This window comes from Pelodiscus sinensis, chromosome 1 (genome assembly GCF_049634645.1).
Source record: "Pelodiscus sinensis isolate JC-2024 chromosome 1, ASM4963464v1, whole genome shotgun sequence".
Classification (NCBI taxonomy): domain Eukaryota; kingdom Metazoa; phylum Chordata; order Testudines; family Trionychidae; genus Pelodiscus; species Pelodiscus sinensis.
Genome location: NC_134711.1, coordinates 86,302,229 through 86,323,105, shown reverse-complemented (window position 1 = coordinate 86,323,105; position 20,877 = coordinate 86,302,229). Strand labels below are relative to the sequence as shown.

The 20,877-nt window shown below is 44.9% G+C and overlaps 2 protein-coding genes across 6 annotated transcripts in view; one reads left to right on the top strand and one right to left on the bottom strand.

The window, feature by feature from the left end:
* GSG1 (germ cell associated 1) overlaps window positions 1-18,026 on the top strand; it is a 35,437-nt gene extending 17,411 nt beyond the window's left edge. Inside the window, exons 1-6 of one of the 3 annotated variants that reach the window (XM_025178696.2) lie at window positions 1,785-1,904; window positions 3,027-3,345; window positions 6,977-7,024; window positions 12,775-12,927; window positions 13,321-13,432; window positions 17,139-18,023. In XM_025178696.2, the coding sequence (XP_025034481.1) occupies window positions 3,027-3,345; window positions 6,977-7,024; window positions 12,775-12,927; window positions 13,321-13,432; window positions 17,139-17,451 (945 nt within the window). In that variant the 5' untranslated portion in view covers window positions 1,785-1,904 and the 3' untranslated portion in view covers window positions 17,452-18,023. Of the gene's footprint in view, window positions 1-1,784; window positions 1,905-3,026; window positions 3,346-6,976; window positions 7,025-12,774; window positions 12,928-13,320; window positions 13,433-17,138 lie in introns of those variants that run through there. The other 2 variants (XM_025178670.2, XM_006110409.4) reach the window with 2 other exon arrangements.
* Window positions 18,027-18,712: 686 nt separating this feature from the next.
* FAM234B (family with sequence similarity 234 member B) overlaps window positions 18,713-20,877 on the bottom strand; it is a 43,543-nt gene continuing 41,378 nt past the window's right edge. For all 3 annotated transcript variants that reach the window (XM_075934990.1, XM_006110408.3, XM_025178618.2), the window contains one exon: window positions 18,713-20,795. In XM_075934990.1, the coding sequence (XP_075791105.1) occupies window positions 20,790-20,795 (6 nt within the window). In that variant the 3' untranslated portion in view covers window positions 18,713-20,789. The remainder of the gene's footprint in view (window positions 20,796-20,877) is intronic.

Below are 20,877 nucleotides of genomic sequence, written 5' to 3'. Positions count from 1 at the left end.
GTTTGTTTGAAGTTGCCTTCTCACTTCCCTAATCAATCCCTCTCACTTCTCTTTTCTAGATCCCCCTGTCACCACCATTTTCTGCCCCTTTTCCTTCCCTTTGCCCCAGCCCTAAGGATTTTAGAAAATTATACAGATTCTAAGATACTGACTTTTTTTTTCTCATGGAAAATTTGGATGAAAACAAAAAAAATTGTTTTTGCCAACATTCTTGCAATAATAATGATTAATTTTATATCCCATTTTAGCAAGTGTAAACAGAATAATTTTTACCAAAAAAAAAAGTGCTGAAAACTAAAAACTCGGTTTTCAGTGGAATATTTTCAGTTTTTAGGTTTTCTATTTGCAGATGAAAAACAGGATTTTTTGAGGAAAAACAGACACTTTCCACTAGCAAACAAAACAAAACAAAATAATAAAACCTATTCTCTTGATAACCTTATCTTCATCAGAAAAAAGTGTTACTGGATTTTTTTTTCTACTAGCCTTGGCTACAAACCCTTAACTAATTCTGCACAGATGTCAGTCATCTGCTTCCTGGACACGGTAAAGTCAAACATACCTTCAGATTACAAGATTGAATGAATAATGTTAGGGATGGCAACACCTTTTCTAGTGCCATTGACGAGGCAGGTTGCTGAGTGGAGTCACTCAAGAAGAGGGAACAGAAGCTTGAGCAATAGATTCTGAAGGGCGCAGGAAGGCATTCTCAGAAGTAGGGTAGTTTCTTACCTTTGCTCAATGCATTCTGCTTGGGCACATTTGTGCCTCCAGCAGTGTTTTGAGGCTGCTATACACAGTGGCATGTAGCGTACAAACATTGCACATCCATTACCACAGGGATACATGGCCATGGATGTGACGAGGTGCAGCTTAGGTGAGTAAAGACACACCAGAACCCGAGGGTACGTACTCTACTCAGTCTCTTCAGGCAGTGCCTCCTACGTCTACACTGTAGCCTCCTTCTACTCAGTGCTGCCAAAGCTCTTCCCCACCACAGAGAAAAACTTGGACACAGGGGAAAGTCTATTTGACAGATCTGTCTGGGTTGAGGTAGACAGTGCTTGTTCCTGCTGTGAGTGCAGAGGACTGGACTTGATGACCTCTCAAGGTCCTTTTCGGTTCTATGATTCTATGAACTCTATACATGGTAAGCAGCACAGCTGGAAAAGGTCTTTAAAGCGGGTCTTAAACATGGAAAGGTAGGAGCCCTGTCAATAAGCAGCAGAGGTGCCACAGAGAAAACAGCATTAAAGCAATTATGTGAGAAGCTGGCATCTGGACAGATAACATCTAAGTGGTCTACAGAATGTTTTGATGGGCGACCTCAAGAGAAACCTCCAGACTCTGAGGGAAGTGGGGAGGATTATTCAGCAGGGGTGCCCTTCCTTCAAAGAGAGAAGCAGCCCCATGGTCAGACATGCTAAGATGCTACTGGAGTCACTGGCATTCAAATGAGATGTCACACAGAGGCTTTTAGTGTCATTTAAGAACTTCATTAAACTTTTTGTGAGAGTAGGGACATTGCCATCCTAGCGCCCCACTCAATTTCTGATGTAAGGGCTGGTAACTTCCTTTGAGGGAAGTACTGTCTAGAGCAGTGTTTCTTAAACTTTTTAAGACAGAGGAACACCAAACAATTTTTTTTTAAATGGGGAACACAAAAGATTTTTTTTTTGCTCAACAAAAAAAGGGCCGGGGGGAAGTTATTGGCCAAAAAAAGAAAGGTTGCCTGTCCCTTTAAGGGTGGCCATTTTGAACTTTTTGAACTCCGTTGTTCTCCACGGCACACCTCCAACTGCCTCGCAGCACTCCGGTGTGCCGCAGAAGAAACACTGGTCTAGTGGGGCATCAGGCTCAGAGTCAGGATTCCTAGGTTCTCTTCTTGACTCTGGTTAATTCAGGTAACCTTTCTCTGCCTCAGTTTCCTTATTTGCAAAATGACTGTAATCATGTTTACCTCTCCCACAATGTGGAGCTAAATTAATTAAACATGTGAAAAAAATGCTATGCAATCCTTTAATAAAATGTGTTAGGGCAGTGCACATTTGCTTTTCTCTGGGATACCATCGTCTTCACCTCTTATCCTAAGTTAGCGCATGGTGTTTCTGGGAGCTGAGTAACTACTGCAGCATGCCAACTCAGATGTGATGGCATTTCAGGGTCCAAATCATCTTCTCAGTTTTGTGCACACTACTCTCACTGGGGAGCGAGATTCCAGTCACTTTGCCACTGAAGGAGTATTCCCATTAGTATATTCTCCAGTACCTTTGTTCAGTCCAATTTTAAATGGCTAAAGCAACCACTTATCTCAAGTGACTATTCCATAGTCTAAGGGGTCGTTCTGTGAGGAAATGGTTCCTTATTCCTGAGTGAAGCAATGAGATGTCCGGTTTCTGCTCCTTTTTCTCTCACACCCCCACACTGGTAGGACATGACATAGGCTTAGCTTCTGTAAGGTATTTAGGTTCTGACTGCCAATGCAATCAGTGGAAATGAGGAGCCTACATACGGGTGGGTTCTGAGCCACTGTGCACACTAAGGCTGCGTCTAGACTGGCATGATTTTCTGGAAATGCTTTTAACGGAAAAGTTTTCTGTTAAAAGCATTTTCGGAACAGAGCGTCTAGATTGGCATGGACGCTTTTCCGCAAAAGCACTTTTTGCGGAAAAGTGTCCCTGCCAATCTAGACGCACTTTTCCGCAAAAAAGCCCCGATCGCCATTTTCACAATTGGGGCTTTTTTGCGGAAAACAAATCTGAGCTGTCTACACTGGCCCTTTTGCACAAAAGCTTTGCGCAAAAGGGACTTTTGCCTGAACAGGAGCAGAATAGTTTTTCCACAAGAAGCACTGATTTCTTACAGTAGGAAGTCAGTGCTTTTGTGGAAATTCAAGCGGCCAGTGTAGACAGCTGGCAAGTTTTTCCAGAAAAGCGGCTGATTTTCTGGAAAAACTTGCCAGTCTAGACACAGCCCATGGGAGATGCATTGATGGCATGTGAATCTTTCATGTTTATTTATTGCAGATGGAACTGCTGAAGATCCTGCCCTGGCGTCGTGCTGTCTTGGCAGTGGTCCTGAATCTACTGGCTCTCTGCCTTTCTACCACAGCCTTGCTCGGCAGCTACTGGTGTGTTGGGACCCAGAAGGTGCCCAAGCCTTTGTGTGGCAAGGGCAAAGCTACCAAGTGCATTGGTGTGCATGTGTCCATGGACGGAGGTTCTAGCAATTCTTCATCCCACGATGTAGTGCACTACAGCTGGGAGACCGGGGATGACCGCTTTGCCTTCCGATACTTCCACACGGGCATGTGGCTTTCCTGTGAGGAGAACATGGAAGGACCAGGTAGCATCTCCCTCAAGGCAGCCTCAATCTCATTCTTATTACAGCAAATGCCTTTAGTGCCAATGAAAAGTGCTGTGCCAGGCTGACAACAGTGGGGAAAGATGCCTTCTCCACAGCCCCGGAATAAGTTGAGTTGGGGCAGTGCTCACCTCCCTCTGCCCACTCATACCCACACACGGCCCCACCACACTCCATCCCTCAGTGGGAGGAATGTTGGGAGGAACTGAATGGGCCTTGCAGATGAGATGAGACTGCTAACAAAAAAGGACATTAGTGCTATTTGTGGTGGACTGTGGTTTTGTAATGTCTACATCTGTTGTCCCTTCCCATCAGTTTGTGTCATGTTCAGTAGGGGACAGAGTCTGTGTTGTGAAAGAGAGGGTGATGGCTTTATGGACTGACAACTGTTGCTGTGTGCATTGCAAGTACCATGACAGGAGGGTTGTTTTTTTTTGAAAGTCCTAGGCCCTGGAGTCCTGTGAATAACAGAGAATTTCAGCTGTCATGTAGGAAAAAAAAACCCCTCAGAGTGGCAGAAAAAAGTGTGCAAATATAAACCCCAAAGGTGCAAAAGCCAGATTGAGTACGTACACGTGGCTTATCTTTAAAAGTTCGTAGTTTGCTATGTGTGAGAGAAAGGACCAAATTATTGAATTTTGAATGTTTGGCTCTGGCATCATGCTTTATGCCCTCTTTGTGCCACCAAAAATCTGCTTGTGCTGGGGGCCGGTATAGTCCTCCCCACCCTCCAGTGCAATTTAGAGTGGTGGTGGCAGGTCTAATTTATGGCAACATTCCCCCAGCTGCCTATGGACTTCTCTGTAGCCCAGAACCTTTTAAACACGCCTCCTATCACCCCAACTTGCTCCCCTTCCTGTCTCAACTCCTGTGCTGGGGCTTTTGTCAGCCCCATGTCACACCTGTTCTGGGGGAATTCTCCCCAAACCACTCTTTATGGCCTGGCATATAGGGGTCAGAACTAGCCTCAGAGGCAGCAAGCAGACAGATTGAAACTAATAATACAGAAATGAAAGATTGTTTAGCCCTTCCTCATTTCTCAGTGACAGGCAACATGCCCCCCACCCCATGCCTCAAAGGCACTTATCACAGAAATTGCTAGTTAAAGAAGGGATCATATGTACTATTTCTCCTTCTATGATCAGTGGGGTCAGTATTTGAAATCAGAGAGGTCACAAATGAAAATAAAGATTGCAATAGAAAAAAACTTCTGTCACTTTCAGGTCTTGATGATGGTTTGCTTTGGGCATTGTCAGCATGGTTCAGAGCAGGGTGCACCTAGGTGGGAACGGGTAAAGTGGTGATTAATTTCCATGGCAATAACGGGAACGAGTTGGGAATGAGACTACATCACTTGACTGAGTTTGAAGGGTTTGCAGAGATGTAATGTGCTTCTTAGCAATATTGGAATAACAGTGATCTGATAGCTTTGGATTTTAGTAATGCATTTGGTAAATATTTTCATGAAATCAGACCCTCAAAATTCATTCAAATTCACTTGAATGTAGCCCCTGTTATATGTCTTTGACTGCAGGATGAAGGACCAGAAACAAAGGATTATGATCAAAGTATTGATTTGGGGGAAGATGCCCCATGGGGGGGGGGCACTGCAGAACTCAGCATTAAAGCCAGTGTTGTTAATAACTTCATTAAAGTCTAGATAAAGTAGCAAAGAGTGAGTTAATGAAATTTGCAGATGGTACTAAGCTGAAAGGAATCCACTGAGAGGAAGGAAATAATACAAAGGGCTTACGGAGATTAGAATTGTGGGCAGAAAATAACAAAATGAGATTCATCTAGGGGGAAAAAAATGCTAGCTAATGTGTCTGGGGGGAGAGAGAATCTGCCCAGGGAAGATTCAGTGGGAAAGAGAACTCTGGCAAGCAGTAATGCTAAAAGAGACTTTAAGGGATTATAATGGATATGTGGATTATACAAAACTTTGCACTGGGATATGGCAGCCAAAAAGGCCAAAGCAATTTTGGACTGTATATGCCTAAGAGGTAGTATGGAGGGGGGATTCAGAGCTTATTTGGGGGGGAAGGTGTCTTATTTTTAAGAGAAGGTGCATGCTTCATTGGGAAGCAGCTGTGCACACAACTTTTTGCGGTACTAGTGGTGAGTAACAGTTCCATGTGCTAAGTGGGAGCTGGCTCCTCACGTGCCTGTTGCATGAGCTCTTTAGTATAGTGGTTTTTAAACTTTTTTTTTCATGACCCAGCTGGAGGGGCTTACCTTCAGCAGCTCACGGTCAGCAGTGCAATAGGGGTGCTGCAGCAGGCGTTTGCTTTTTCTGCCACCGCAAACCATGCTGCATCCCAGAAGCAACCAGTAGCAGATTCCTGGCCAATGGGAATGCAGAGCTAGTGTTCAGGGCAGGGAAAGTGCGTGGAGCCCTGTGTTCTCTCTCCCCCCACCCAGGAGTCAGGCCTGTTGCCGTCTGCTTCTGGGGCGCAACAGAGTCTGTGGTGCCAGGAGAGGCAGGTAGCCTGGCTTAGCACCCCCACTGGTTACCTGTCTGCAATGAGACCCAGTGCCTGACATTCCATGACCCTGTACTGGATCACAACCATACGGGGACATCTCGTCTATATATGAAAAGAGGATGGGTAGTTTAGAGTTTCATATCTCGTAGTGAAAGAAGTAGCTGCACTGCATGTGGAGATTATGATATCTATTATGGTTTCCTTAGGATAGTTGGAAATTGGAGTTGGAGAAGAGGCACCTCTCTGGGTTGTTTATGAAGAGTAGGGCTATGTTTACACTATGTTTTTTTTCCGGGATACCGCCCAGAAAAACTCTTCTGCATCCAGGGAACACGTCTGCTCTTCTACATTTTTTTGCGGAACAGCAGACGTGCTCTTTCAGAAGCCCTGTCTTCCTCATTCCACAAGGAAGAAGGGCTCTTCTGAAAGAGGAGGTTTTTCCGAAATTTGGCCCAGTGTAGATGGGCCAAATTTCAGAAAAGCCTCTTCCAAAAAAAAAATCAGAAAAAGGTGCACAAAATGCGGAGCACAATTTGCCTACCTTTTTCCGATAAAACCTTGTAGTCTAGACATAGCCTAAGTGGTGTGTGTGGTGAATAGCAGGCAGACAAATGGCACATGAGCCACATCATGAGTTTGAGGATTTTTAGCCAATACTGGAAAATCATGAAATAGGATACTGAGATGGAAGAAAGTTTATGATCTTTGAGTTGAAGCTAGGAGGGGTGAAGTTACAGAGTTAATGCAGCTTGTGGAACATCTATGAGAGCCACTTTCTTTCATCACAGCTTTTTACTAATGTCTTGAATGTATAGCTATTTACTTATACCAACTCTATTTAATCTGCTGTGAACATACACCAGCTTCCTCATAAGTACCCCATTTGCACTTAACATACAGGCCATTGTCCTTCCTTACATACCTTTGTACACAGGACTCCCAGAACAAATCAAAGAAATCATCTCTTTGGTCAGAAAGACAGCAGACTCCAGAAGACCTTAAGATAGGTAGATCTTGCAAACTTGAGAAATGAAAGAGGCAACCAAGATAGAAATTCTTCCACTCCCTCTCTCCTTAGTAGCTTTTGAGACTCCACATAATCTGAACCTGATTTGTTTGCATTTCAGAGGAGAAATGTCGTAGTTTCATTGAGCTTTCACCGCCTGCAGAAAGAGGTAAGAACAAATCTCTCTTTTTTCCTCTTAGAGCTGCTCAATGCACCTTCTAGAAATTGGGGGATGTATGCAGTTGAGAGGGGGCTGTAGGCACCTAAAGGTTTGGGTGAAATCTTGTCTTATTAAAGTCAAAGTACTGAGGATTTCACCTCAAATGTTTACCCAAAACATCTGGCATCAGCTCCAAAAAGCTAGAAATCTCAACCTTTCTCACATGATTTCTTGTACTCACTGCTATCAACCCAACTGGAAATGTGGCAAAGACAACCTTTTTTGTTGTATTTCAGCATGTCCTAGCCTTGTCAGAATTCAGAATGCACATAGGCAGTCAGTGTAAATCGTTAATATAAATTAAACACTGCTGTATCATTTACTCACCATACGATCTTGGGCATGTCACTTCTGTCAGAAATTTGAAACCTGGCCACATTTTGGGTCCCAAACTGAGGCACCAGAGCTTGAATTTCAGTTATTCTGAGCATCTGCTACTCTAGCTGAATAGGAGTGGTGATCAGAACCTCAATAATTTAAACCTAAGGGTGAAATCTTTGCCCCACTGAAGCCAATGGCAAAACTTCCATTGATTTCAGAGGGACCAGAATTTCATCCTATGTGTCTCAGTTTGGCCACTATTTTGGAGTGCCCCCTTTTGACAATGTTGGCCCTCCCTTCTCTTTACAGTGGTGCTAATAATGCTTCCCTCACCTCTGTAAGGCATCTTGAAATCTACACAAGCAAAATGGAATATGTAAGGAAAGCATTCTTAGTATTAAGAAGCTGCACGCCCAGAAGCATGCAAGAGACCAGCTTTCATTCTTACTCTGAGTCAGAAATCTCTACTGTAGTGTCAAAATCTAAAACACAGACTGGGCTTGTGGCCAGATTTCCATGGGCTGCTCTGCAGGGTGTAGTTAGGATCTGTGGGTTAGGATCTATGCAAGGGAGGGGCATTTTGTATGTTATTGTAAAGGGATTGAGTTCCGACAGAGGTCAGGGAGAGGGTAAGATGCTGTTTCATTTTATCTTTGTTCTTGCAACTCATGGCAGTGGCACCCAGAGCCTGGGCTATATTATATTAATTGTAACTAATTGACTATAATTAATTATAATGATAATTATAATTATTATTAATTATAGTAATTATAATTTACTTTATTATATTATATCCTGTTCTCCTTGGGAGAATAACAAATCTGTATTATTCCTGATGGTACTTGGTAGTTAAAAAATGAACTGCAGTCATAATGGGAGCTATTCCTACAGGGTAACTTAAATGTTTGTGCTGTGCCTAACCCCAAGTCTATTTTGTATGGATACAGTATTCAAGCATAAGATCATCTTCATAGTCTTCCTGTATCAATTAGGTGTAACAGAATAGGGTGTGTTATCCATGGTCCCCTACTAGGCTCAATCCTGCCTCACAGTAGGATTCTTTACTACTATAAAGGTATAGACAGAAAGTTTGCTGTATGCAAATAACAATTATTAATTATTCTAACAGGTAGAGCTACAGGCTAAATCAGCTCTACAACAGATGGACCAAAAATAGGAGTGGGAACTACTTGTGAACTTACAGAATGGAAATGGTACCCGGAAACCATTTAGATGCTTCCTAGTCCCTGTCTAAACCTAGAGGCTGTATCTAGACTGGCCAGTTCTTCCAGAAAATCAGCCACTTTTCTGGAAAAACTTGCCAGCTGTCTACATGTCAACATTCCTGTGGTGGGAAGAACACCTCAGCAGTCCAGCACCCTGGCATTTAATTTCAAAAAAGGGAATTATGCAAAAATGAGGAGGTTAGTTAAACAGAAATTAAAAGGCACAGTGACTAGAGCCAAATCCCTGAAAGCTGCATGGAAACTTTTTAAAGACACCATAATAGAGGCCCAACTTAAATGTATACCCCAAATTAAAAAACATAGCAAGAGACCTAAAAAAGAGTCACCGTGGCTTAACCACGATGTAAAAGAAGCAGTGAGGGACAAAAAGGTATCTTTTAAGAAGTGGAAGTCCAATCCTAGTGAGATAAATAGAAAGGAACATAAACACTGTCAAATCAAGTGTAAACAGGTAATAAGAAAAGCAAAAAAAGATTTTGAGGAACAGCTAGCCAAAAACTCAAAAAGAAATAACAAAATGTTTTTTAAATACATTAGAAGCAGGAAGCCTGCTAAAAAACCTGTGGGTCCCCTAGATGATCGAGCTATAAAAGGAGCAATCAAGGACGATAAAGCCATTGCGGAGAAACTAAATGATTTCTTTGCTTCAGTCTTCACGGCTGAGGACGTTGGGGAGATTCCTGAATCTGCACCGTCCTTTGTGGGTGATGAATCTGAGGAACTGTCCCGGATTGAAGTGTCATTAGAGGAGGTTTTGGAACAAATAGAAAAACTTAATGTTAACAAATCTCCGGGACCAGATGGCATTCATCCAAGGATTCTAAAAGAACTCAAATGGGAAATTGCTGAGCTATTATCTGTGGTTTGTAACCTATCCTTTAAATTGGCTTCCGTACCTAATGACTGGAAGGTAGCCAACGTGACACCAATATTTAAAAAGGGCTCTAGAGGCGATCCTGGCAATTACAGACCGGTAAGTCTAACTTCAGTACCAGGCAAATTAGTCGAAACAATAGTAAAGAATAAAATTGCGAATCATGTAGAAGAACATAATTTGTTGGACAAAAGTCAACATGGTTTCTGTAAAGGGAAATCCTGTCTTACTAATCTGTTAGAGTTCTTTGAAGGGGTTAACAAACATGCGGACAAGGGGGATCCAGTAGATATAGTATACTTGGATTTTCAGAAAGCCTTTGACAAGGTCCCTCACCAAAGGCTCTTGTGTAAATTACATGGCCATGGGATAAGAGGGAAGGTCCTTTCTTGGATTGAGAACTGGTTAAAAGACAGGAAACAAAGGGTAGGAATAAATGGTAAATTTTCACATTGGAGAGGGGTAACTAGTGGTGTACCCCAAGGGTCAGTCCTGGGACCAATCCTTTTCAACTTATTCATAAATGATCTGGAGAAAGGGGTAAGCAGTGAGGTAGTAAAGTTTGCAGATGATACCAAACTGTTTAGGATAGTCAAGACAGAAGCAGACTGTGAGGGACTCCAAGAAGATCTCACCAAACTGAGTGATTGGGCAACAAAATGGCAAATGAAATTTAATGTGGATAAGTGTAAAGTAATGCACATCGGGAAAAATAACCCCAACTATACGTACAGTATGATGGGGGCTAATTTAGCTACGACAAATCAGGAAAGAGATCTTGGAGTTATCGTGGACAGTTCTCTGAAAACTTCCACAGAGTGCAGTGGCGGTCAAAAAGGCAAATAGGATGCTAGGAATTATTAGGAAAGGGATAGAAAATAAGACCCAGAATATCTTACTGCCCCTGTATAAAACTATGGTACGCCCACATCTTGAATACTGTGTACAGATGTGGTCTCCTCACCTCAAAAAAGATATTTTGGCCTTGGAAAGGGTTCAGAAAAGGGCAACTAAAATGATTAGGGGTTTGGAACAGGTCCCATATGAGGAGAGGTTAAAGCGACTGGGACTTTTCAGTTTAGAAAAGAGGAGACTGAGGGGGGATATGATAGAGGTCTATAAAATCATGAGTGGTGTGGAGAGGGCTGATAAAGAAAAGTTATTTATTAGTTCCCATAATAGAAGAACTAGAGGACACCAAATGAAATTAATGGGTAGCAGGTTTAAAACTAATAAAAGAAAGATCTTCTTCACACAGCATGTAATCAACCTGTGGAACTCCTTGCCAGAGGAGGCTGTGAAGGCTAGGACTATAATAGAGTTTAAAGAGAAGCTAGATAATTTCATGGAGGTTAGGTCCATAAAAGGCTATTAGCCAGGGGATAAAATGGTGTCCTTGGCCTCTGTTTGTCAGAGGCTGGAGAGGGATGGCAGGAGACAAATCGCTTGATCATTGTCTTCGGTCCACCCTCTCTGGGGCACCTGGTGCTGGCCACTGTCGGTAGACAGGATACTGGGCTAGATGGACCTTTGGTCTGACCCAGTATGGCCGTTCTTATGTACACTGTCCACTTGAATTTCCGCAAAAGCACTGACTTCCTACTGTAAGAAATCAGTGCTTTTTGCGGAAGTACTATGCTGCTCCCATTTGGGCAAAAGTCCCTTTGCGCAAAACTTTTGCGCAAAAGGGCCAGTGTAGACAGCTGAGATTTGTTTTCCGCAAAAAAGCCCCGATCGTGAAAAAGGTGATCGGGGCTTTTTTGCGCAAAAGCGCGTCTAGATTGGCCACAGATGCTTTTCCGCAAAAAGTGCTTTTGCAGAAAAGCGTCCGTGCCAATCTAGATGCTCTTTTCCGAAAATGCTTTTAACGGAAAACTTTTCCGTTAAAAGCATGTCCGGAAAATCATGCCAGTCTAGACGTAGCCAGACCGTAAACTAGGGAGAACAGCTCATTCTCAACTTCTTTTGCATTGGGTCTCTGTGGCTGATTTGGGGACAATCTAAAGCTCACGCTTCTTTCACTGGAGTAGTAGCTGGAAGGAGATGGGCACCTGCAGTCTTGAGCCCTCTTTAGCTTGAGATTTACAAGGCAGCTCATGCTTTTCCTATATACTTTCCTCAGCCCAAGGAGTGGGAGCTCACATTCTTGGCTCAGAGCCAGACTCCTAGTACAGCTTCTGTGCTGGAAGGCAATCCAGCTCCAGCCTTGTTATTTAGCCAGGGCTGAAAAGAAGCTTCTGGAACATGCGTTCCTGGTCTCCTGAGTGATACTATGATGTCACCTGTCAAGTACATGGCTAAGATTCCAAACTTCCTAGTTGCACAGGGGATGAGACAGAGGTCCTGAATGTTTGATTTTCAAATAGTTTTGTACAAATCCCAATTAGTGACCATAAGTGTAATTGGAATAGCTTAGAATATCCTGTAGGAGAGTAAAATAACGTCTCTAGAAGTTAGGGTAGTGTACCGTGTATCTCCTACTTCACACAACAGCCACAGCTGTTGTTGTTATATAGTACAATATAAAATAGGGCCCGGGGGGGAGGCGGGGGAATCTTGGCTGTATTCCATCCCTTTTTCACTTCAGGACGCAACTGGTCCTCTCCCATTTGGAAATGGTGAAGGGAAGGCTCCTTGGGTGGCATACAGGCTCTATGTTGCATTCTCCCCATAGCTCCTGACCTAGGGTCATGCCAGAGGTAGGTATGTTGGGGGAAGGCGGGAGTGTAGCTGAAATTCACCAGACTCTGTCTGTTTGAACTCTTTGACAGTTCTAAAGCCACCTCTCCACTCCCTGGCATGAAAGGTACAGCTCAATTTGAGGGCGAGGATGTGTATTAGTAGTAGTAGTGGTTAGAGCAGGGGTCAGGGAGGCAGGAGATATGAGAACAGAGATGGTACAGGCCCCTGGGCATAAGTTTGTTTTCTGAATTCTACTCAGCTGCCCTAGAGGTAGCTGTGTAGAGGACCCACGTCAGACCTATGCATATAATTTAAACCCTAATTAGAAGGTGTAAGTGGTACATACATTCTCTTCAGGCCATCTTCACAGGCTGCATGACACCCCTGCAGAACAGCCGCATTCTTTTCAGCTGATGTTCGTATTCGCTCCGCATTGTTCAGTGGGGAACATCTGGAGTCTTCTCTCTCTTCCCAGTTTACGGTGGGAATCCTTTGGGTCAGGGTAGGGAGGGCTGTGGCAGGTCATGACCCTTATTTATGCTGACAGAGTTCTCTTCTTTCCTGTTTTGTGGCAGGAATCCTGTGGCTGTCACTGGGGTCAGAAATGGTCTACATCAGCTTGCTGCTCATTAGTTTCATCCTACTGCTGGTTGAACTGCTGTACACAGGGAATCCAGTCTGTGGGCTGAAGCTCAATGCCTTTGCTGCAGTCTCCTCTGTGCTGTCAGGTTGGTGCCCCAGTTACAGGCATGGGCTCATGAAGGCATTTTTGGGTGGTAGCATGAGCAGCCCTGGGCAGGGAATGACGCTCATCAAGGAATGGGTTCAAGAAGTCCTTAGTGCGGTCAAGACCTCATACATTCATTAGCCTCAGTGCATCAGTGGTGGGGGTGGGAAGGGGAGGCAAAAGGGCCAGAGTTGGGGAGAATAAGGGGGAATCAGAGGAAAGACGATGACATTGAGAGGGGGAACAGGGCTCAGGGGCAGAGGTTAGTTAGCTGCTGAACCTGCTGAGCAGAAGGATGAATTTGGTCCTAAACCTTAGCTCCTAGATAGACCAACAAAGCACCTGGCCCTCGGCTGTGCTAGGACAACTTTGCCTTCTTGTCATCTTGCTTTAGGTTTGCTGGGGATGGTGGCTCACATGATGTATTCACAAGTCTTCCAAGCGACTGTCAATCTGGGGCCAGAGGACTGGAGACCACACTCGTGGGACTATGGCTGGGCTTTCTAGTATGTGCACTGTGAAGCTCCCTTCACATCCCTTTGGCTGTAGGCCTCAGTCACAGTCCACCCCTTCCAAATGCACCAACTTAGCCCCTTTACCCCCAAAGACAGCTCCTGTATAGCTTCATCAGGGCTGCTGCTTTGCCATCCTTGTCTTTGCCTCAATGTGTGATGGAGGGTGACCATTAGGTCTCATCCTGTCCATTCCCCTGATTCTATGCAGGATTGCTCCCTGAAACATGTAGTCCCCAGAGTTTTGTCTTGTCCCATTTTAAATGACACAAGATATGGAGGTTCTACCAGATACCTTGAGAAATCATTCCACTGTTTAACGGATCTTCCTATTTCAACAAAAATGATAAAAGGGTTAGAAAACCTAACCTATCAATTCTGGAAAATGAAAAACAAACTGGGCATGGTTGGTCATGAGAAACAAAAACAGAGAGGGGAGTCTTCTAATTGACTTCAAATATATAATGGACTGTTATAAGCAGGGCTTGACTAACGGCGGTGAAAGCTGCTTGCCAGCTCCACACTGCGCATGCACAAGAGCCGCATTGCGCATGCGTGCGTCGCCGGTAAGCGGGGCGCGCGGCTGAAATCTACTTGCCATGGGCGAGTAGATGCTATAGTTTGTCGAGCCCGGGTTATAAGGATGGTGATCAAGTAGGATAAGGAGCAATAGGCTTACTCTGCTGCAAGTGAGACTGAGGTTGGATATTAGGACAAGCTTTTCAACTATAAGGGTAGCTAAGTTCTGGAATAGGTTACCAAGGGAGGCTGTGGATTTTAAGAACAAGTTGGATGAACATCTGTCAAAGATGCTCTAGGTTTCCGTGATCCTGCCTCAGTGCTGGTCGAACGGTCCCTTGAAGTCTCTTCCAGCTCAACATTTCAGTTCAGTTTTAATATAAACAGGTGCAAGCTTAGGGTTCAGCCTCCCATGACATAGGGATTTAAGTGACTAGTCAATTATCTGATAAGCAAAAGCTTATTGGATAATCGATTAGTCCCTTGACTAGTCGCTTCCCCCACACCTTCTATCAGAGGCAGCAAGGTCGGGGGAGCAGGAGCTGGTGCTGGGGGGAGCTGGCGTAAAAGCTGGTTCCCCCAAGCACCATCTCTGTGGAGGGTAAGGGAAGCAGGGGGGTAGCAGGAACTGGGTGCAAGTCGGAAATCAGTTGATTCCTGGCTCACGCCCAGTCCTAGACGCTGCACCTCTGCTTTTTAAATGTATTAAGAGCAGCGGAGGGCACCTGGCGCGAGCTGGGACAGCTGATTCTCGATTCGCGCCGGGTCCCCCAGCTGTGCTCCAGCCTTTTTACAGTTAAGGCTGGTGCACAGCGGGGGGACCTGGTGCAAGCTGGGAATCAACTGTCCCAGCTTGCGCTGGGTCCCCCCACTGCACTTCAGCCTTTTAAATGTATTAAGAGCCTTGCTCTTAATACATTTAAAAGGCAGAGCCACTTTGGATTTAGCTCCCAGGGCCAGGAGATAACCCTGCTGCAGCTCCCCTGTTTATCTACTAATTGACTAGTCAATGGAAAATCCATTGAGTAGTTGATAAACTAAATTTAACATCCCTACCATGATATCCCACATGGCTGGCTGCACCCACCCACGAGGGGTGCCAGGTGTGCTATCAAAATGATTCTGCAGAATCCCTCTTTCGTGGTTTCACAGTCTCCATTATTACACTTTCTCTGCAATGATGGGCCTGCAGTTCTGACCATAAACACCTTAATACTAAATCCAACTTACTTCTCCATATGCAGCAGTATGACAGCTCTACAAATTCCCATCACCACGGCGTAAGAGGATTTTCATAAGTGTAGCGAACATGTATTAATGCAGCTGGCACTCGTGCATCCAAGATACTGAGCACAGTGCCTACTGCTCACTATTGGCCCTATACAGACAAGAATCACAGGATGCACTGTCTCTTCCACAGGTTAACAGGAACCACCTATTTAAGCTGAAAATAGGCAACAAGTTGTCCCTCTAATATTGTTTTGAGAGTCCCTGGGTATGGCTCAAAGAGGTGTTGGGAAATTCTGGGATCGGGGGACAAATAGAATACAAAATCTTTCAGACGTGACTGGTACCTTAAATTTGGGGTCCTTCTTCTAGCAGTGGCTAGTACCTAATGTTCTGGAGGGACAGAGAACTCTAATAAAAACATCTGGCCAGTGGTGCTATGTTGCAGAGCTAAAAGGGAGGCAGAAATATTCTTTCCTGACCCAGACAGTAATCAGCAAATAGCCTGAAGCATGGGTTTAGTTTACCAGAACTACATTATGGGCCATAAAATGATCCAGGCCTTATTAAATCTAGTTGCAATGTTTGGCTTTGGAATCTTCTCTGCATTGTATTCCACTGACTGGTTACTGTGTGAAGTATTTTTTTCCACTGGTTTCAATTTTACTTGTCATTAACACTAAGGGATTTTTAATCAATCCCAGTTCAAGACTGCACAGTATAAAAAAAGAGGGCCTGATCAGTTTTCACTGTGCCCTTCTTAATCTCTTCTCTGATCAGCTCCCTAACGTCTGCCACACTAAACAACCTTATTTACATATTTCTCCTTCTCAAGCCTAGCTGCTCTGATCAGGAGTTTCTTAGTTTCAAGTCTATCTTAAAGTAATATGATCAAAACTGAACACAAATGATTAATATTATTCTGTCCATTATGATGTTCTCCAAAATACCTTTTTTCAGTTTAACTACAACTGCATGCTGGGCAGGTATCCCCAAGGACCCATGATGAGTCCTGAATATTTATTCCTTGGAAAATCTTGCAGTGTCAAACCTAGACAGACATACACAGCTTTTTATGTTTTGGGTGGTTTTTTTGGGGCCAGTGCACATAACATTAACTAACTTGAATATGAAGGGTGATTTTCTTTCTACAGTGATCCTACGAAAAAAGCATATCAAAAGCTATTTGAAAACAAGCAACATGTCCAACAAGGTTATAGATAGTGGTTAATGTAACTGAGGAGGACTGCAGAATAAATAAGAGCCTCGGGATCTCCCTGGCTGGCCTATTACTCTATGGAGTCTGCCTTGTCATCATGTTTTCCAGATGCAGGTTTTCCAGAGCCCTCCTGTCATTTTCTCATGCTGCATCTATTTTTTTCTTATGGTATTTTCCCCTACATCTTTTTCTGTAGTGTAGGTTACAGAGCTATCAACACTTTTCCCCCACTGTGGGAGGGGGGCAGGAAGGGAGGGGTAATGGAGGCAGGATAAAGCTCTAGAACCATTTGGGTCAGAGCTAGAGCTTTGATCTATCTAGTTCAGTGTTTCTCAACCAGGGGTACTCGAGAGAAGTCTGGGGGGTACGTCAACAAAACTAAAATTTGGAGAAAACTGAATTTTTGTTTTAAGTTTTACAGCGCTTTATTATTTTTGTACTTTTTACACCCAAAAATGTCATCGCCCACCCGGCTAAGATTAAGTTGTTTAAACAAATGTGTGGCAATCGTAGAAAAAAAAATTGTGTATCTGAAAGCTGTAGGTACTGGAAGTACTTTTTTTTTTTTTAAAGGGGTACTTTTTAAAAAAAGGTTGAGAAACAGTGATCTAGTTGATGTCCATTAGCTCCCTGCAATGCATCTGGTTCATTTCTTGACCCTGACACACTTCTCCGACAATAGAGGACTTCATTAAGATCCTCATTGCGTATGCTGTACTCTTTCCCCTCTCATAGCATGGCCTGGGCCTCCTTCACCTGCTGCATGGCTTCTGCTGTCACCACCCTCAACACCTACACCAAGACTGTGCTGGAGTTCAAGCGTAACCATATCAAAGGCTATGATGGGAGCTTCAAGGACCAGTCACAGCATCACCAGTGCTTCATGCAGCAGCACAGGGAGCAGATAAGCAGCTACTACCAGCAGCGAGACAAGCCTCTCCGCTCCGTCTCAGAGGGCGTTGACTTCTACTCTGAGCTGCAGCAGAAAGTGCTACACCAGGAACCTGAGCTGGAGCTAGATGAGTCCATTGGGGAAGATCACTGCTAGGGAGGGGGGAGCAGGCTGCTTGGGAAGCGATAAGAAGATCGAGTTCTCAACCAAATACTAATACCATTGTTAACAAAGTTTGCTGTGGTTCTGGTTCCTTTAACACTTCTGGAGGGAGGGGGAGAGAAAGGGAAGGCATGGGTTCACTGCTATCCGTGTCTCTGGGCAGCATGGCAGGGATATTCAGTGACATCGTGGCTTGTGCCTCTGGAGCTGGTCTGTTCTGTTGAGGGCAACGTTATCACATCGGTCATGAATGGTAAATGCAGAGGCTGTTTTTACAGGAAACTGTTATGCCACCTGTATCCCAAGGCTCCTGCGCTGCCACCGGGGGTGCTCTGAGACCCATTCCAATGCCAACAGTATCACAAAAATGAAATGGGCACATCTAGTGAGTACAGCATCAGGCTGTGAGCAGTTATAACCGTGAGAGTCTGAGCATTCCTTTATATCACAGCATTTTTACCTCCAAGTTAATAAACCTCTGAGATTTGGGCTACGCATGCCCTGCTCCATTTGCCACACAACTTGGAATTGTTCTCATTTTTCAAAACGCCTTTTTGCATTTTACAATAAAAATCCTTTTAAGTTTAACTGGCTTCTGACCCTCCCACAAAACAGCCAGAGAAATCGCTGGACATTGACTACCAGGCCTAGGAGTTTAAGGATGACCCTCAAAAGAATTACTCCATCCGGTAGTGGCTTGCCAGCTTTTCCCAGGAAGGTGTGGGGGAGGAAGCACATCTCTTTAACTAACACATTTTTCAAATCATCTTTTTGCATTTTACAATCAAAATCCTTATATGTTTAACTGGCTTCTGACCCTCCCCCAAAACAGCCAGAGAAATCACTGTCAGCCAGGAGTTTCCCAGTGGAACAGGAATAGAAAAAGGGTGCCATTCTGCATTCGCCTCCCACGATCTCCCATTTACCTCTTCCCTCTTTCACCCACCAATCCCTCTTTCAAAGCATCCATCACCTGTAGTATCCATCACCTCTGTCCAAGTCCTGTCTACTCCTGTCTCCCTGAGGCTCTCCTCTACACTGTACACCATAACCCCCTTCGCTTTGGGGCTCCTGTCTGTGTTCTTTGCTCCATTCTTTCCCACTGCAGGACCTCTGCCCATTTCATTCCCATAAAGTCCCCTCAGAGGTACAGTGGTGAGGTCCTGCTTGTTCTTCATTCCTCAAATGACCTTGAGGGAGCCCGTCCTGACACAGTTTCCCTCCCAGGCTAAGGAAAACAAGGGTCACACATAAAGAGGATGTCATACATGATATTTATTTTTCGCACTGCATTTCATAGTTTCCAACAAATATACAGACAGTCTTTATTCACAGTAGGAATGCAGGGGAGAAATTCACATTATGGGGGAATCAGCATCACTAGACATTGACTACCAGGCCTAGGAGTTTAAGGATGACCCTCAAGAAAATTACTCCGTCCCGTAGCACATTGCCAGCTTTTCCCAGCAAGGTGTGGGGGAGGAAGCACATCCCTTTAACTAACTCGCTTACTCAGCCACTGGTACTTAGACATTTAGCCACCACCAACCAGCCCGATTTACAAACCAGCTAATACATATAAACACCATGTCCATTCAGAAGAGAGTAAAGGCCAGGCAGGTACCAGGACCAGAGCTCCTTGCTACAGTTGTGCTAATATTTACAAAGCTATTTACACACAAATACCATTAAACATATGCAACATGTTCAAAGGCTCTGGCATGGATAAGGAGAGGCCCGAGGCCCAGCCTCGGGATTGCCCCTGAAGAGACTGCACAGAAGCATTTCACTGGAGAGAGGGCAAGAGAAACAAGCAATGAGGAGCTGGGCCAAGAACCCAGGGTACAGAGCCAACCACACCCAGGGCTTATGTGCCCCTTTAAAAGGGGGTGCCAAGCTGTGCCCTCTCCTCAGCACTAAGGAAAAACTGGAGGAAAACAAAGGGGACAAACTAGCTGGAGGAGAGAGAAATGCACCAGGTGGGAGCCAACTGGCCACTTGTGTAAAGGGCCAGCCCCAGAGAGGCATGCTGGGAAACCAGTTCCTATACAAGGGCACCCTGCAGTGGGGAGACTTAGCAGGGGCATTGGCACTATGTCACAGGAGGCTTCATATACCCGCTCCAGAATCACAGCACAGGCTGTCACATGTCCTGAGACAGAGAGATTACATTTCAAAGAACTGGGACAGATCCTGGCTTTTGCATTGGGAGGAAGACGGGGGAAGAGCGGTAATACAAAACCCTCCTTAACCCTCTCTTGATTGTGTGGCAGCTGTGAGTAGCACATGTCCCCATTGTCATGAGCAGCCTTCGGATTATTTTAACTTATGCCACCTGGTAATGGCCACAAGGGACCAAAACTGCAGCTGAGGATCAGTTCAGAAAAGGGTCTCCTGGCTCTACCCCTGGCCTCCAGGCCCTTCTCCTATGCAGGAAGCGGGGGCGGAGGGGCGGAGAAAGGATTTGACACCATCTAAGGAACCATTTCACAGTAGTGAAATGTTCCCGGGGCCACATATCCAGGCCAGAATCTGCTAGAGGCACAGCACAGAGTGGCTGCACTTTCCTATACCTCAGGATCTGGTGCATTTGTGTTAAAATAAGTGCTTAGGGATACAAATGGTGTGATATTGTGAGTACTGCTGTTTCTATGGAGTACGGGCCCGCAAACAAAGCAAGGAGAAAGTATGACCCAGGAATGGGGAATGAGTTGGAAGGGGAAACTGACAGGCTTGGAGTTAAGAGTGGGGATGTGGAACCTGCCTCCTCTGGAGCATATTCCCAACCTGCCAATGTCCCCGAGGGCTGGATGGTTCAGGAGATTGGGAACAGGACATGGAAAAGGGGAGTGCCCTGGTGACTGTAAAATAGAGAGGTAGGACAGCTGGCAGGGCCTCTATGACCAGCCCAGGCATAGATAAGCCAGGCAGAGACTCTACTACAAAAATAGAGAGATTACAGCAGAATGGCAGGAAATGCTGGTTGGATGTAAATGGGAGCTTCCTGGAACCAGTTCATAAGTTAAAACATACAAAAATATACACACGTCTCTATTTGCAGCTCTACCTCCTCTGCCTTCTCATCACTACCTTACCTGGAAGGAAGCATGCAGACAGGATGTGGGGGAAGGGGTCACACAGGTTTGCTTCCAGTGGCAGTATCTGGCAATGGCAAACTTGTCCCTGCTGTTCCATCACAAGCAGAGGGATGGGAAGCATGCTCAATCCCCACTCTCTGGGCACTGAGGATGTCCTGAGGAATCGTCGACCAGCTCTCCGTACCCCACCCAGGCCACACATCCACAGCTATTGAAATCTGAGGGGCCAATGTGCTAGAACTGGAAAAAGAGAGAGAAATGGCTGATAGTCAGGACTTACTAGCCCAAAGCCCAGGCCGGGAACCCCTGCACCGACACCCCC